The sequence below is a fragment of the Hypoxylon fragiforme genome, assembly GCF_022984875.1.
Source record: "Hypoxylon fragiforme strain CBS 206.31 chromosome Unknown GGS25scaffold_1, whole genome shotgun sequence".
NCBI lineage: Eukaryota > Fungi > Ascomycota > Sordariomycetes > Xylariales > Hypoxylaceae > Hypoxylon > Hypoxylon fragiforme.
Window position 1 is genome coordinate 3,525,039 of NW_026054756.1, and position 17,110 is coordinate 3,542,148.

General features: G+C 47.7%; 7 protein-coding genes across 7 annotated transcripts; 3 read left to right on the forward strand and 4 right to left on the reverse strand.

Annotated features, from left to right (window-relative positions):
* Window positions 1–427: 427 nt before the first annotated feature.
* Window positions 428–2,078, reverse strand: GGS25DRAFT_472014 (NAD(P)-binding protein; the record flags this gene model as incomplete). The annotated part of the gene is made up of 3 exons (XM_049259394.1): window positions 1,754–2,078; window positions 1,559–1,687; window positions 428–1,430 (listed from the first exon to the last, which is right to left on the reverse strand). Coding segments are annotated over exons 1-3 (998 nt in total), but the record flags the coding sequence as incomplete, so codon positions are not given.
* A 302-nt stretch (window positions 2,079–2,380) lies between these two features.
* GGS25DRAFT_472016 (T-complex protein 1) lies at window positions 2,381–4,541 on the reverse strand. The gene is made up of 4 exons (XM_049259395.1): window positions 4,334–4,541; window positions 4,203–4,254; window positions 3,487–4,142; window positions 2,381–3,431 (listed from the first exon to the last, which is right to left on the reverse strand). The coding sequence occupies exons 1-4, from the start codon at window positions 4,385–4,387 to the stop codon at window positions 2,589–2,591; spliced, it is 1,605 nt and encodes a 534-aa protein (XP_049121836.1). The 5' UTR covers window positions 4,388–4,541; the 3' UTR covers window positions 2,381–2,588.
* Window positions 4,542–4,702: 161 nt separating this feature from the next.
* GGS25DRAFT_472017 (P-loop containing nucleoside triphosphate hydrolase protein) lies at window positions 4,703–6,790 on the forward strand. The gene is made up of 3 exons (XM_049259396.1): window positions 4,703–4,986; window positions 5,055–5,146; window positions 5,204–6,790. The coding sequence occupies exons 1-3, from the start codon at window positions 4,984–4,986 to the stop codon at window positions 6,426–6,428; spliced, it is 1,320 nt and encodes a 439-aa protein (XP_049121837.1). The 5' UTR covers window positions 4,703–4,983; the 3' UTR covers window positions 6,429–6,790.
* Window positions 6,646–8,389, reverse strand: GGS25DRAFT_472018 (uncharacterized protein). Its single transcript, XM_049259397.1, has one exon. It carries the CDS (start codon window positions 8,114–8,116, stop codon window positions 7,310–7,312), a length of 807 nt encoding a protein of 268 aa, XP_049121838.1. The 5' UTR covers window positions 8,117–8,389; the 3' UTR covers window positions 6,646–7,309.
* A 653-nt stretch (window positions 8,390–9,042) lies between these two features.
* GGS25DRAFT_53721 (putative arylsulfatase) lies at window positions 9,043–11,216 on the reverse strand. The gene is made up of 2 exons (XM_049265838.1): window positions 10,599–11,216; window positions 9,043–10,537 (listed from the first exon to the last, which is right to left on the reverse strand). Exons 1-2 carry the CDS (start codon window positions 10,827–10,829, stop codon window positions 9,068–9,070), a joined length of 1,701 nt encoding a protein of 566 aa, XP_049121839.1. The 5' UTR covers window positions 10,830–11,216; the 3' UTR covers window positions 9,043–9,067.
* A 294-nt stretch (window positions 11,217–11,510) lies between these two features.
* Window positions 11,511–13,052, forward strand: GGS25DRAFT_53646 (pre-mRNA branch site protein p14). The gene is made up of 5 exons (XM_049265837.1): window positions 11,511–12,228; window positions 12,315–12,338; window positions 12,405–12,467; window positions 12,542–12,669; window positions 12,728–13,052. The coding sequence occupies exons 1-5, from the start codon at window positions 12,191–12,193 to the stop codon at window positions 12,826–12,828; spliced, it is 354 nt and encodes a 117-aa protein (XP_049121840.1). The 5' UTR covers window positions 11,511–12,190; the 3' UTR covers window positions 12,829–13,052.
* A 1,335-nt stretch (window positions 13,053–14,387) lies between these two features.
* Window positions 14,388–16,206, forward strand: GGS25DRAFT_53750 (vacuolar membrane protein-domain-containing protein). The gene is made up of 2 exons (XM_049265839.1): window positions 14,388–15,158; window positions 15,221–16,206. Exons 1-2 carry the CDS (start codon window positions 14,628–14,630, stop codon window positions 15,857–15,859), a joined length of 1,170 nt encoding a protein of 389 aa, XP_049121841.1. The 5' UTR covers window positions 14,388–14,627; the 3' UTR covers window positions 15,860–16,206.
* The last annotated feature ends 904 nt before the right edge of the window (window positions 16,207–17,110 follow it).

Sequence of the window (17,110 nt, forward strand, 5' to 3'; positions counted from 1 at the left end):
CTTCGGGCAACGCACAGAGAAAACTAGGCGATGTAAAATCCTATTGTTCTTCTGTATTTCGGGAGATTTTGCTTGTGTTCATCCGCGTGGCGGTTGGACGTACGTACGTGGTCGTTGATAATGGACGGCTGGATATCCCCCCCGATAGCCTACTCGCCTACCTACCTACCTGTTGTTGGTGTGTTGCGTTGCTATCAGATACTCTGGCATGCATACGCGTAAGATATCTCCCCCTCTGTGCACATATGTACGTGCTAAAGGGGGAATACCTATCTATGTAGGTATGCAAGGGAACAGAAACGCAGACAGGCAAAACAGATTACCACTGAAACCAAATTTCTTTTTTTGACCGGTGGCATTGGTAATGATCATGCGGCGAAGTGAATATACTTAGGCGTTTGTCACCGGGATGCCTTTTTTCTTCTTCTTTATAGTGCTTCGTAGGTTATTAATGTGCTTGCTTGATGCTGATAAAAGTAAACGTAAACGTAAAAGTAAAAGTAAAAGGGCTCACTGTCCATCGTGTATACGATACGATAAGATACGTAGTTTCTGTAAAAATAGGTAGGTGTCTACCCAACACCTTTCCTCTCACTTTATAACCTTAGAAGTCTTTGAACAAGACGATGAATCTAACTTTTATAGTATTTCAGCGGTGCTGCTTCTGGCACTACTACGACCTACGGATGCCTCTAACCTACACCACCCCCCCTTATTTACTAGGATCCAACAACAACTTCCCCGTCGTCTTCCTGCCCTCCAGATCCCCATGCGCCCTCGCCACCTCGCTCAGCGGGTACACACCATAGATTCTCGGGTCCAGCTTCTCGTCGCGGATAAACCCGAACAACTCATCCGCATAATGGACCAGCTCCTCGCGGGTGGATATGTACCCGTTTACAGTAGGACGAAGCAGCCGCACGTTCTTGGGCGCGAGACGGGCGATGGTGAAGGGCGGGACGGCGCCGGAGGCGTTGCCGAAGGAGACGAGGGTGCCCTTTAGCGCGACGCAGGCGAGGCTGCTGTCGAAGGTGGACTTGCCGACGCCGTCGAAGACGGCCACGACGCCGCGGCCGCCGGTTAGCTCCTTGACTTTGCCCTCCACGTCTGGGTCGGAGACGTAGTTGATGACGTGCTCGGCGCCGGCTTGTTGGGCAAGCGCTACTTTCTCCGGGGTAGATGCCGTGCCGATGGTGTGCGCGCCGATGATCTTCAGCAGCGCGCACAGCCACTGCCCGGTGCCGCCCGCCGCCGCCTGCACGAGCACCCAGTCTCCCTTTTCCACGTGGTGCGCCTCGCGGATGAAGGTCAGCGCCGTGAGGCCCTGGAGTAAAGCTGCTGAGGCGACTTTGGGCGCGATGCCGGAGGGGATCTTGATGGCTTTTGATGCGGGCGCGTTGGTGTACTCTGCGTAGGCGCCCTCGGTTAAGCTATGTGGATATGTTAGCTATCATGGACATTCGGAGATTGAGATCATACCTATACCACCCCTACCCCCCTTATGTGTTGGAGCGGACTGGTATAAGATGGGTAAGATAGATAAAATAGATATACGTACCACACGACCCTGTCACCCTCCTTCAGCCCGTACAGCTCTCCGCCGCCCGTCTTGACGATAGTGCCCTCCGTCTCCCGGCCGAGGATATACGGGAATTGTGGCGCTGGGTACAGACCAGTACGGAAATACCTATATTATCGTTAATAAATAGAGAAAAGGGGGGGGGGGTAGGGATAGGGATATATAGGTACTCACGTGTCGATAAAGTTGACGCCGACATAATCATTCTTGACCAAAATCTGCCCGTCCACGAGCGCGGGGACCGGCAAGTCGGTCTTGTGCTTCAGCACCTCAGTACCACCCGTCTTGTCGATGACGATGCCCTTCATGGTACTCGGTATGGAAGCCATAGTGCGGATGTGGGTGATGGGTTTTGGTAGGAGACTATTAGTATTCCTCAAACGTGATGAGATGGTAGTAGTAGTAGTAGTAGTAGTAGAAGTAGTAGTATAAGTAACAAGTTGGCGACTTGAGTTGAAAGCTAGATTTAAATTTAACGCGCGGTATGAAACCGTCTTTATAAAAGGCATGAACGACACGACACAACTAACTTGGACAAACCCCACTTCAGAGGGTTAATTAGCTTTGAGGTAAATTTTATCGTCCAAGGGCGACTACATATATGTACATACATATGTAGTTGGTGTACTACTATAAGGGGAATCATACAAGTATCGCAAAAAGTGACGCCATTGAAGCCGAGCCCCTCTCCGTCTTTCCCCTCCGGCATCTTTAAAACCGAGCCGACATTTACGTACTAGTCAATCAATCCGGAGCCGAGACAAGGGTATTATACCTACATTATCACAAATTCGCATTATCCCCTTAGGCAGCTAACTCCGACTTGTTCTATACTCTCTCGGAGCTATTTTGTAAGTAGTACTCTTCTGGAATCAATATTTGTAAGCTCTTTTGCTTAGTAAAATCACTTTATTAGGTGGTAGATATCGAATCACAGACGATCGTAAATATCGTATCGTATGTCATCCCGTCTTAGCCCTGTGATCTACTGCCCCTGACGTGCTATACATTACCGTGTCAAGGCAATATCGTCGATTCTGAGAATCATCTTGACCGTCTCCGCTGCTAGCTCGATTGCACTCGTACTCACCAGTAGTGGTTGTAGTACATTCTCCTTGGCGATATTCGAGTTGACACCACCACTCTTGATGCTAACTCCTGCATTCTTCTCTCCCATCTCGTGTCGATGTCGTAGATCCGTAACTACCTTGATGCTGTTCAATCCTGCGTTTTCTGCTAGCGTCGTAGGTATGACCTCTAGCGCATCGGCGAATGCCTTCCAGCAGATCGCTTCCGTGCCTGCGAGGGAACGCGCCTGCTTGGTAAGCTGGGCTGCTATCTCAATCTCAGGTGCACCACCACCAGCGATGAGCGCCTTCTTCTTGACTAGGCAGCGAATGACGCAGAGGGCGTCGTGGAGCGAACGCTCAGCCTCGTCCAGAATGAGGCTGTTGGCACCGCGGCAGACCACGGAAATCGTCTTCCCCGCCGATCTCGTGCCAGTGACCTTAACCATCCGAGCACCATTGGACTGCGATTCTTCGACCAGGTCGGCGCTTCCAAGCTTGTCTTCAGTGAAGGAGTCAATGTCCGCAATAGGCTTGCAGCCAGTGGATTTGCAGATGAACTCAACCTCGTCTCGCTCAATGTCCTTGACGGCGAGGATGTTGAGCTTGGCGAGGAAGTGTAGAGAAAGGTCGTTAACAGCATCGCGTAGAATAGACTTTTGTATAAATAGAACATTGCATTTCGCCTTCTTGATCTTCTTGACTAGGTTAAGAAGATATAGTCGCTCCTCCTTGACAATCTTGTCCATCTGGCGGTAGTCGTTTACTTGGATAGTATTCTCCATCTACACAAATAGTTAGATTATGGTAAGTGGATTATAACGATGGCGTTGAACTCACATCTGGCTTGGGCGGGCTTAGCTGAAACTGGATCAAGCCAATCCTCGCCTTTTCCATCCTTAAAGGTCCACCAGCTCCTTTGATGACCTGTTGGTTTAGGACCAGTCCGTCCACCAGCTCGCTATCTTCTATCGTGCCTCCCACCTTCTTGATTATTCTAATATTCTTCAGATCAACATTATCTGCTGTCTTGATATCGATGGTTTTGGTAACGGCATTGACGGCCATAGGACCCAGTAGACCTGAGTATTGGGAGACGATCTTAGAGGACAAGGAAGTGTTGGCTGCTTGGAGAAGAGTGGAGGTGTCGGTGAGGGATACGGGCTGGGACATCTCGTGGAGGATCTGGACTGCCGCCGCTGCTGCCCTCTGGAAAGATTCGGAGATGACCGAAGGATGAATACCCTTGGATAGTAGTCTGTCAGCAGCACCAAGTAAGGCACCGCATATGACTACGACCGACGTTGTGCCATCTCCGGCCTCTACGTCCTGTGCTGCTGAGAGGTTGACAAGCATCTTAGCTGTGGGGTGCAAGACAGACATGCTCTTTAGCATCGTGTTTCCATCGTTGGTGATTATGGTTTCTCCCTTCCCACTCCTAATCATCTTGTCCATTCCTCGAGGTCCTAGGGATGTTCTGATGGCATCGGCAACAGCTATTTCAGGGTTTAGTAGGTATATTAAAATGCATTGAAAGGGTATGAAGGAGAATGTACCTCTGGCAGCAACGATATTTGCGGATCGTACTGCAATAGGCTTCTCCTTGTCCTGTTACTTGTTAGCTAGAGCTCGATGAGTGACAGAGAGGAGAGGAGGGGTTGTCGTTGAGGGCAAGGAGGCGGCATACTCTAAAGGTGGCATTAGAATGAGCGCCAGGGGCGGAATGGGCTGTGGAGGCCATGATGAAATGGAATAAAATAGACTCTATATGACGACTTCTTGTATATTTTGCTTTTACAGTGATGAGATACGATGTCTGTTGTCCTTTAAAAACGAAAGGAGTTCTTTTTTGGAAATGTTATAAACTTGGTTTAGTTTTCTTGACAAAGCTCCCGAAATGGACCCGCGCAGGCTATCGATAACGTTAATTCAGGGCCTAAAGATAAAAACGTCCCCGGGGTAGCTGCGAGGCTGTTGACGTACTAGGCTGAGGTAAGTTTAGCGGGTAGTTACATGTACTACCTAGTACTACGTAGTAGTAACAACCTGGAAGCTGCAACAGTGCAACTGCTCCAGGCAAGAATAGGCTTATGCAATCCATTTGCTTCGTCAGAGAGCAAATCCCAAGCCTGAGCTTCTTCAAGTTCCCACTGTCCAACTTCAATCTTCATTACCTGCATTCAACCATTCACTTATTCCATACACCACAAACGATACCCAAACAATTTACCACTTTTTCATCCTTTTTCCTCTTCTCGCCTTCTTTTGGCTCTTTATTTCATTTCTACTTTTAATACTAATATCAGCTGTCCCGATTAGCCACAGCTTTCTAACGAAATGGTATGCTACCTTAGCACCAAGTTTCTCTTACTTTGAACCTTTTACTAATAACGATTTCAACGCAATAGCCTTCCGCTACGGGATCAAGTTGGGAGAAGTACAAGAAGAATTTTGCCGATGACGAAATAGAAGAGAAGAAGATCACACCACTATCCGACGAGTAAGGCTTCAATCCAAGTTCGTCATCTACCCATGGCACTACTAACAACCTAGCTAGAGATATCCAAGTACTTAAGACCTATGGAGCTGCACCATACGGTACCGCTCTCAAGAACCTCGAGAAGCAGATCAAGGAGAAGCAACAAGCGGTCGATGAGAAGATTGGAGTAAAGGAATCCGACACGGGACTTGCGCCACCTCATTTATGGGATGTCGCTGCGGACCGTCAACGCATGTCCGAGGAGCAGCCGCTTCAGGTAGCGCGGTGCACCAAGATCATTGCGGACGAAAAGGATGAGACGAAGAGCAAATATGTCATCAATGTTAAACAGATCGCCAAGTTTGTCGTTCAGCTCGGCGAGCGCGTCTCCCCCACCGATATCGAAGAAGGCATGCGTGTTGGCGTGGATAGGAATAAATACCAGATCCTTTTACCCCTACCACCCAAGATCGACGCCAGTGTTACCATGATGACGGTTGAGGAGAAGCCCGACGTTACGTACGGCGATGTTGGTGGCTGCAAGGAACAAGTCGAAAAGTTAAGAGAAGTTGTTGAGATGCCCCTACTGTCTCCTGAGCGATTCGTCAACCTCGGTATCGACCCTCCGAAGGGAGCTTTGCTATATGGACCCCCCGGTACCGGAAAGACCCTTTGCGCCCGAGCCGTCGCGAACCGAACGGACGCCACTTTCATCCGGGTTATTGGTAGTGAGTTGGTACAGAAGTATGTTGGTGAAGGAGCTAGGATGGTGCGAGAGCTCTTTGAGATGGCCCGAACGAAGAAGGCTTGCATTATTTTCTTCGACGAAATCGATGCCGTCGGTGGTGCCCGATTTGACGACGGGGCCGGTGGAGACAACGAGGTCCAGCGAACTATGCTAGAACTTATCACGCAACTAGATGGTTTCGACGCCCGAGGCAACATCAAGGTCATGTTCGCCACCAACAGACCTTCCACATTAGACCCTGCCTTGATGAGACCCGGCCGTATCGACCGAAAGATCGAGTTCTCTCTGCCGGATCTCGAGGGAAGGGCAAACATTCTACGAATCCACGCCAAGAGCATGTCAGTGGAGCGCGATATCCGATGGGAGCTCATATCGCGTCTCTGCCCCAACGCCACAGGCGCCGAGCTGCGCAGTGTGTGCACTGAGGCCGGCATGTTCGCCATCCGCGCGCGGAGGAAGGTAGCCTCGGAGAAAGACTTCTTGAGCGCCGTAGACAAGGTTATTAAGGGCAACTTGAAGTTCAACTCCACCGCCACCTACATGCAGTACAACTAGTCTATTATAGGCTGTCCTCCCCTTTTTTTCTTAACGAAATAAAGAAATTAAGGAAGGCCTCGCGTGTACGAATAGATAGATAATGAAGCAGTAGCTACGCGGAAACTAGACTTCATCATTGTGGAGAGAGAATCAATCGGCACGTCACCGAATGATGTTTGTTGAGCATGTGATATGTGATGCGTGGTGCTAACGCCGCGCACTTGTGTATTAAATTTCCCAACCAAGGCTGCTTGTTTGGTACTATGGTATATTTAATTGTAGTTTGTGTGTGTGTGTGTGTGTGAATGTGTGTGTGAATGCCAATGATTCCTATCTACAGATATCCCAAAGTTCCTATACCATGAGATGAGTACATAGGTACGCTCGGTATTTAGGGTATGTAACAACAGCATTAAAGCAAAGCAACGACGCCCTCCCTCCCCATTTTGCCTCCTAATGAGGTACATACAAGCATACAAAACTGTATGTCTGCTCATGCCCATGAACCCCCCCCCTCCCCTCCTTCCCCTTTCCGACAATGGTAGAATAAAATATATGCGGTTTTGCAGCGATGTTGGTTGGTATCTAATGCCTTGCAAGTAAGTTGATTAAAGTGACGATGTGTGGGTTCTCAATGCCAGGCGATGCGATGCAATGCGATGCTAAATCATCATGCTTCGAAAGTATGGTTTCCTCCTCCTCTTATTCTCCTCCCTCGGGCCGGGGTATCGGTGCCATCTAGATGAGGGTCGACGGCGATGCTTCTATCTTCGCGAATTACTAATTAAGGGGGTAAGAAGGGAGGCTCTCGCGCGTAGCGTCAGAAGGCGTGTAGGGGTGATTATCAGGCGTTAGGGGGGTTGTTGATGAAGTGTTTGTGGTGAAGATAACGAGACATTCTATGCTCCTTCCATACCGGCCAAGCACCCCAGACATACAACGTCGCCCTCGGATCCTCGCTCGACGCAGCACCGGCTGCAGACCATTTCACGGTGGCCGCGGCCATTCCAACTTCCGTCCGGACCTCCCCCATTCCGTTGTTTATGATCCAGGTCGGGGTGGGTGTTGTTATTGTCGTCATCGACGTCCTGCATTATGAATGATGTGGATGTGTTCTCATCCTCGTCTGACAAGGGTTGTACCCAGCCTTGGCATGCTCGTATGCATACAAAACAAGCCCGTTGCCCGCATCCCATGCAATCGGCAAAAGAGTCGAGATCGGATTTCTTGGTCGGTTTCCGGTGGCAGATATGGCACGGGTTGAGGAGCGCTGATGGATTAACTGCTCTGGTGTTTGTGCCCGTTCGCGCATGGTGTGGCAAGGCTGACAACGTCGAGAAGTGTTCGGGGTGGGCGTGAGACGGGTTAGGTTCTTGTGGATGCTCCTCGTCCCCGCTGACTAGTCGAAGCCGCTTGCTGCTGGAAGGCAAAGGTATGACTTTTCGTGGTGCGTTGAACAGGGAATTGGCAGGGCCCTTCCCGGAATGGGGGTATAGGAGGCGCTCGTGATTGATGGCAGAGACCAAGTGTTGTGAGTCGTTGTATTGTGCCGTTCTGGGGCCGAGGTCGCTGTTAGTAGAATAGGGCGCGGGGAGAGGCTTTCGCAAGCCGTACAATGACACCTGCGCATCGCTGTGGTCATCGTCTCGCCTCCTCTTCTTGCTTGACGCAAACATGGGTAGTTCGAATGGTGTAACTGAAGGCATATCTTGGTTGTGTATAGTTATGAGACCCCAACAAGGGCTAAAACGAAACGTCAACGATTCAGGCTGAGGTCGTTTAGGATTGACGAACCCAACAATGAGGATAACGAATGCAGGTGCATAAACCAGGGATGGGACTAGAAATGAGTAGAAGAGTGCAAATTCCTGCGTGTTCGACTACCTACCTAACAGGTAGATGCATAGTAGTACGATGTAATGGGTAGTAGGTAGACAGTAAGACAGAAAGAGTTGTTTTGTTTGTTAAGATGAGGTGATATAACCTTGAAGTGATATGCAGTTATCAATAGTAATAGGTACCTAGGTACATGTATGTATATTAAAGTTACTAGGTACTAGGTAACTAACTTCAGGGACTCAGGGGTGACATTAGGTGACCTTCAAGGTTTACATATGTAGTACTGTATTGTACATACGCCGTAATGCTAGCATTTAGGGCATCCCACCAATGGCACATGGCACTGGGCAAGCTCTATTTCTTGATTTAACGCACGATAGCAAATGCTACATTCAAAATGTTGCTACCTAGTACTAGCTGACAATGCCTGACATGCCACACAAAAGTACACGTAGGTACCTCCCTATTGGCCTATCCGACCCTATCGACACTCTGATGTATAATGTTATTACTACTATTGAATTATGCACATTTGTCCAGGAACCTCCCTATTAGTACCTAGTACATAGTAGATATTGAGTATTACTCGGGACACCATTTTGAATCATCTCCCAAGTATTACTAGAGATCCTTTATAACATTCTGAAGCTATACAGAAAAAAAATATAGCAACACATGTTATACCTTTTATCTTTTTTACCATTTTGGCCATACATACAACCTACTAACTACTTAACTATAGATACATATCAGAAAGGAGACCTTTGAATCCGTGCACGCGAGAATACAGACAGATCTATTCCTCACTCCAACCCCACTTAATAAGCCCTCATCTGTCCGAGTCTTTTCTGCTTCAGTGCCTCAGTGTACATGGTGTACGAATCGAACATGCCCGTCTCCTGAAAGTAAGTTTCGTAGTGGCAAAGCATCTCCCTCAGTTTTTCTGCGTGGCTTTCCGCTAGGTCATGGACCTCGCCAAGGTCCTTGGAGAGGTCGTATAATTCCCATTTCCCTGGACCTTTTGGTGGAGGTAGGAATAACGCCTTCCAATCGCCTACCCTCACCGCGGCAATCCCAAGTTGTTCCCAGCCCACAATGTCAGTATCGTTGTATATCTGGATCGTCTGGTCTTCTGGCCTCTCCAAAATTGGCCTCCAGGATCTTCCCCGAACGGGTACGACCTCACGCCCGCGGAAGACAGGGCTTGGGTGTTTCAACCTCGCCAGGTCCAGTATAGTTGGGACGATATCCATCACTGTTGTGAAAGCGTTGTTGACGAGGCCAGTTTGCTTCAACGCGGGAGGGTATCGTACAATACAGGGGCAGTGGATTCCGCCTTCAGTCGAGTGTGACTTGGCTCCCCGTGACGGAGCTGTAGCTGCCCCTGCCCATTGCGGACCATACCATACAAATGAATTATAGTTGCCAATATTGGCCAGCGAGTTATCGTAGTATTTCTTCACAATATCCTCTACTGTGTAGCCGGCTAGTATCGGCAAGGCTTCTAGCAATTGCCCTTCGGCACCATTATCGGATATGAAGACGATGAAGGTGTTGTCGAGCTCGCCAGTTTCCTCCAAATAGGCTCTTACACGGCCAATGTTCACGTCGATGAGGTCTACCATTGCAGCATAGACCTCCATAGCCCTGGAAGACGATTTCCTCTCGTCCTCTGTCAATTCCTCCCAAGGCGTGGTCTTGAGCATATGCAAAGGCGCAGGCTCGATATCAGGGGGCACAAGCCCCTTTTCAATCAAGCGTCGAAGTCTTCGATCGCGTAGTACAGTGGGGCCATCATCATATTTACCACGATACTTGTTGATGACATCTCGTGGTGCTTGTAGAGGCCAGTGAGGTGCCGTGAAGGGAAGATAGCCAAAGAAGGGTTGCGCTCTCTCATCTTCTGTCCTGTCCCGTAAGAAGTCCAAGAAGTAGTCTGTAAATGTGTTAGAGGAGTAGAAGCTCTTAGGTAGATCTGTGCCCCCGTCTATGAACTCTCCATCCTTCATCCATATTCCATCACCCTTAAAAATTGCCGAAGGCTTTTCCTTAAGATCATATAATTGCGGTTCATGGTTGAAGTGGTTCCCAGCTCCCGGTAGAGTAGATAACACCTTGGTGAACCCCCTGGCATGAGGGCCAAGCTCCTTTTTTAAGCCCAAATGCCATTTCCCGCTCATGAGGGTGAAGTACCCGGCATCTTGAAGGATTTCTCCTAGAGCAGCAACCCGGTAGTTAAGATATCCTTCGTATCCAGGCTTGCCCTCGAAAAGTCGAGGAGCCTTTTTCTAAGCCGGAGATGTTAGTCAAGCAGATCAGCTATGATTGGCGGGGCCAGAAAGTGCTTACTATCTTCTCAGCCATCACCCCTAGCCCGGCAATATGAGAATCTGTGCCTGACAATAGCATAGCTCTCGTGGGGGAACATGATGCGGCTGTATGGAAGCCGGTCATGCGGATTCCCTCCTCAGCTAATTTCTGCAGATTTGGTGTGTCGATCTCGCCTCCATACGGGGAGGTATCACTAAACCCCAAGTCATCCGCAACAATAATGAGAAAATTAGGCTTCTTCTCGGCCATGGTCGATCGAAGATAGTGATTGCATATAGAAACTATAGAGGCATTAAGAAGTGAATGCTGGAAGTCACTTTATCCCAAAGTGCCTAGCCATATGTTTGGACAATGGAGCTCGCGTGGCCTTTCCACATATTCCGGCAAAAGTAACTCGAATACCGGAAGAATCTAAGTTACCTAGGTAAGTATTGGATATACCCATGTAACTTACAGGGAACATCGCCATGTTTATCCTCCCTACCTACCACTTGGTGTTTTAGATAATTGTTCAGATGCTTTGCCTATAAGCTACTAGCTTATCTAGGTACGGTACCTACTCATTACTTTGACGAGGTACACTTCTTTCTTGATAGCATCGTGGCTTCAATCACATAGAAGGCTTGGCCGAGCTCGAGCTGGTAGGACAATAGCACCAAGTTGCGTCACTCGATATCTAACATTGCGACAAGGTGCAACACCCGCCGACGACTAGTCCTATTATCAACGGTAGCACTGACACACGCACACGCCAATGGATCATGACAGATAACGGTCAGCCTCATGCCTAACCTAGATGCTACCTTACTTGCATACTAGGTAAGTCTAGGTTAGGTGTTAGGTATGTAACGTACAGAGCGTACTTCGGAGCACAGTTCGGAGGAGAACTTCAATGTTCTTTTAATTGACTGGTGACTTCAATTTCAAGCAAAGCTCAAGGATGAGTAATAATAAGTAGCCAGTTAAATTGTGGCATCATCAAACAACTGGTAAAAAGTAAAAGGTTTGGGTGACGTAATGAAGTTATCTGATTGATGCTGACAACAGGAAGGTACAAACAACATTAGGCACGAGAGCTATTACTACATACATCATGATAAATCTACCGGGTACATATAGTGCCGTACGGTCAGATGTTGGAAAAGGAAAAAGTAAGCGTAATTGGCGTAAATCAAACATCGTTTAACTAGCTACGTTTAACAAAGACGAAGGAAACACACATTCGAGTTGTTCCATAGCAACATTTGAACATTTATACCTCCTATGAATTTAAATATTTAAATACATTTTATTCAACGGCTGCCAAGAACATTGATTGAATGAACTATTAGTTACATAGTTAACTAACCTAGTACCTAGTACAATACCTAAGATAAGGCGTAATCTCAATCACGTGAACTAGCTCGGCCTTTAGCGTGTCCAAATCCGATTCGCTCCGTTCAACAGAGCGAAACTCCCGGACCCCAAGATCCAAAAGCTGCAACACGCCTCTTCGCCAATCCTGACCACCTAAACCCCCCCATCTCTATCACCAACAACCTTGGACTTAACATCCAAATAATTAACTACCGTAATCTCGACAACGACCAAATTATTGCCCTCATCAAGATATGAGTCGCGCCGGAAAGATTGCCCCCGAGCAGCTTCCGTTAGTCAACCCCCCCAATTCCATCTATTTGCCCCAGGAACCTTTTGTCTCAATCGAAACATCTGCTAACTATTTGATCAATCTAGAATTTTGTTCGTAAAGAATCTGAAGTTAGTCACACCACCCAAGTTCTTCCCCTCTTCTTCCCGTCGATATTCTTCTAACCAGAACTGTAGCTACGAAGTATCTTCTGACGCGCTTTGGAAACTCTTTGATCCCGGCGAGGACGGCCTTATCCGGTATGTTCCCACATTCATTCAATACTAATATAGATACCTGCGACTATGATCAGTATAGCTTACCATATGGTTAGTCAAATTCGACAAGGGATTTCCGTCGAGGCAAAGGGAACCGCATATGTTGTCTTCTGGAACGTCATGGATGCGAAGAACGCCCTCGAGAAGCTAAATGGCTACAACTTCCAGAACAGATATCTTGTCGGTAGGTTTCACACTTGGGCACGCGACCATTCATGGATATCTTCTAACATTGCTTATAGTTCTATGGCATCAGCCAGAGAAGACGCTCAAGTCAAAAGATGATCTCCAGGCACGCAAGGACAATTTAGCGCAGCTCAAAATGAAGCATGGGATCGATTGACAATTAGACGGGCCTGCGGACAGGCTTCAGACTTGTACCCGTGCTCCGTCTGCAGTCCCGTCTAATCCAGCTTCTACTACCTCCAGCTCCACCGCTACCACATCCACTACGACGTCGATCCAGAAGAACCCGACATCGGTGGCGAAGAACAGGAAGGGCAGGCCAGATTATGTCACCGGGCACGCACGAAAGCTCGCCTTGAACTTCGTGCGTAGCCTTATTCCACAGAAATCCAACAAACTCTGCGTGACTTGAACGCATCGTGCAGACAGTCCGCGCGGACATATATGGACGTACGAGGATGCCATACAGCATCTTATAAGGGCACAATATTGGGCTCGGCTCGGCTCCTGCTGGCCCCTTTGACAATTGCAAATCGCTCTTTAGGCACGCCTACGAAACGCGAAGGACGTCTGGTCAGATTGATTCACGGTTGATTCTAGTTTTATGGTTTTACGGAATGGCAATTATGCCACATTTCTATCTGGCGTTGTGTTGACTCGGAAGGTATTACATATTCATGATCCTGAGGCTTCGAGACCCCTTATTTCGAGAATGCAGAAGACCTCCTGTTTTCATCTCTTAGGGTATTGTTTTAATTCTACTCTATTCTATGAATGTGCACATTGTGAAAGCCATTGAAGTTGCCATATGGTAGTTTTGTGAGGACAAAGACTAGGTAGGTATGTATACCTAGAATAATACTACTAGTAGTACCTAGGTGAGATACATAGGTGGATATAACACAACATTGTTGGTGTGCGGCATTCGACCGTTTTACTCACAGACAGCTGCCTTTCTAGGTTGGTTACAGATTGGAGCGATGCCATGTGCTAAAAGCGGAGCAGAGACACAATATATGTAGGTTAGGTGGTGCACGACAATGATGCATAAGTCAGGAGTTAAGCATGACATCTCAAAGCGTACATTCTAACTTCGGATGTCCTATCACCTGTCTAATGAATTAATTTTTAAAAATTTCCCCTAATTGTTTTTTTTTCTTATCTTTAAACCTAGGAGGGTAGTTTACTTTTACTCGCTAGGTACTTATCTCTACCTTGTTAAAGAGGTCGAAGTTTATGTACTGGATAGGTACTTACCTACATTAATGATACCTAGTAGTATGATATTCAGATATTTACCTAATGCCCTATGAATGTAGGTGGGGTCCGGCACTGGCTTATTGGAAGGGCGGCTGCCTAGGCCGTCTCATTAGGTTTCGAATACCCCGTATTGACCCCATTTTTGTACCCATTCAGCCCATTTACAGCGCTCATAGCATCATTGGCATAGTTCAATGTCACTATGTCACTACCTAACTACCTACTACTAGTAGTATACATAGTACACATAGTACATACAATACACAATACAAACCCGTGGCACGCGAAAGGATGAAGCTGAGCGGCTCATCTTGTGGCTTGTATAGTCGCAGTCTCATCCATCCTCCATCCATTTTACCACCTTCACCTATCTGATCTACCTGTGTTACTACCACAATAAACGCCTCACATTTTATCCTTTTCTTCTCTTGTCTTTGCAAGAATATTACATCACCTCCAAGAGTGTTTCTTTCCTCTTCCTCTCTTCCTTTGTACAGTAATTAATCATAATTGCTGTTCGTGTAGGCGGGTTTCGATGGTCTATCGAAATTACCAACCATAGTTCGCCCCAGCACAAACCCCGATTCGATCCTGGCTGGAACCTAGGCGTTGATCCTCGCTCCCTTTTCCTCACTCCCTCGCTATTTGGTTGTCTCACTCTTATCCTGTCAAGCCTGTGTCTCGAGCACAGAGCTCATGTCCCTTCCTTTTACAGTCGATTCTCTTATACAAAGTGCCATCTCGACCGTAGCCACAACTACCCTCAATGCAGCGATAGGCGTCGACCTCGTTTCTACACCAACTACTGACCTGTCCTCCTTTTTTGCTACGACGGCGACGGCGACGGCGATAGCAGCTGCCGCAACTACCGCAATGGCCCCTCCCGAAGGCGATCATGGTGGAGAGGGCGAGTGTCGATTACTCGGCCCATTTGCTTTGTTTGTGCAGCTTGCGCTAGGCGGGTTGGCCATGCTATCTCTAGTCTACAAGCGGTGGCGAGAACGACCGCAGCGACCCGTCAAGATCTGGTTCTTCGACGTGTCTAAACAGGTGTTTGGGTCGGTGCTGGTACACATTGCGAACGTCTTCATGTCCATGCTCACTAGCGGTCGGTTTTCTATTAAGTCGGACCCGGTTAGTGTTCATGCGGAAAGGATGATGCGAAGGGAAGACGACCAATATACGCCGAATCCTTGTTCCTTTTATTTATTAAATTTAGGAATTGATGTGAGTCCTTGCGGGTGTCCAAGTACCACGTTGCTATGATACAAAGCCTAACCTTGTAGCAGACTACTCTCGGCATACCTATTCTTATTATCCTCCTTCGCGTCACCACTGGTCTTGTGGCCTATACACCCTGGGGTAAGCCGCCAGAGTCGATCCAATCGGGAAATTACGGCAGCCCACCCAATGCTTGGTGGTGGTTAAAGCAGTCTGTCATCTACTTCTGCGGCTTGTTTGGCATGAAAATCTGCGTCCTCATAATATTCTTGATATTGCCATGGATATCACGCGTGGGAGATTGGGCACTCAGGTGGACCGAGGGCAACGAGCGCGTTCAAATTGTCTTCGTCATGATGCTATTCCCCCTCATCATGAACGCGATACAGTATTACATCATCGATAGTTTTATCAAACTAAAGGAGGACACAGGCCACGAAAGACTACCATCGGATGAGAACAACGACGTGGATCCTTTTGACGATGCGCTTGCGAGCAGTGACGACGAGGGCTCCATCAGTGGAGAGAGCAACGAAAGTATGAAGCTTTCGAAATCTCGGAATTTCAAGAAGACTGGGGGTAAGAATCCAGAAGATGGACTTGAAGAATACGACCCAGATCTGGACGGCCTAACGGTTGTAGGGAGCAGCAGGAGTCAAGGGGATAGAGGCAAATTACTACCCAAAGAACTGGTTCCTCATGAGTAAAATAGGGCTCCGTCTCCCCTTCTCCCCCTTTCCCCCCTTCCCCTCGCCCTCCTCCTTTTCCTTATATCTTGGGATGGACATTGTGTTTGTTGCTTTTGTAATGTTAGATATCATGTGCCGCTATACATACGGCACACCTATTAGCATAGGCGCGGATCTGGGTATCGTACACGTCGAAATATATGATTGGCCTCACATGCAGTGGTGATGGCATCCAGAAACATCATGGATTGGTTCAATATACTGCTTCCCGCTTGTGAGCCCCGTCGGGAATCCGCATGAGTCTTAGCTGCATGTTGCTATTATTTCTTGCCGCTCTTTGTGGGTTATAAGACTACGATGAGTTGTGAGGAAGGAAATGCTACTGGGTTAGCTACTGGGTTAGCTATTACGTACATGCCATAGTTACCATGTACTATATATACCTGCCCTACATATGGTAAAATAGTAGATACATAGTAGGTACTAGGTATGTATGGAACCGTCGAGTAGCTACATGATGCATGCAAATATCTTTGCTCCTCCCTTTTGTATTATGAATACCTAGGTACATACCCTACCTAGGGTAGGCACGTAATAACCAACTAACCAACGTACATATAGACTTTGAATGAGCGTTCTTGCCTCAAGTGCTTACTTCAGTTAAGATTTATCATTTGTGTGAGATGCCCCATGTTTAGATGGCAGATGCAGCTTCTCCAATTGTTTGGATACTTTTACGTTCTTGCCTAGTAAGTTGTTATTATTCGTACCTGCTTTACTGTATAACGTTATTCTTGCTCAATTCCTGCTCAACTCTTGCTCAACTCCTGCTCACGGTTGTAACAGCAACACTCACAAATTTGACACAGAGTAGTAACTTGTGGATGGACTTCCCAAGATTAGATCTCGGAAACTCAGATATTATTCTAAATAATACTTGGGATTATCGCGGTTGTCTTGAAGAGTCACTGCCTCACAGACCATATCTGATCCTCTTCACCTTCTACACCTTCGTCACCTTCGTCACCTTCGTCACCTTCGTCACCTTCGTCATCGTCGTCACCTTCATCATCGTCGTCGTCTTCGCCCAACGTCTAGATTACAGACAATTATATTCCCCATAGCCTACCGAATATGAAGAGTCGTGTGACCCTCCCTTATCTTATCCCGGTCAACCTCAGCCTGAACTTCAACTTCAACAAGGAGCTGCCGCAGCTCATCCCCTCCTTCCCCTTCAGTAGTTTCCAAGATTATTTCTCTATGACCTCT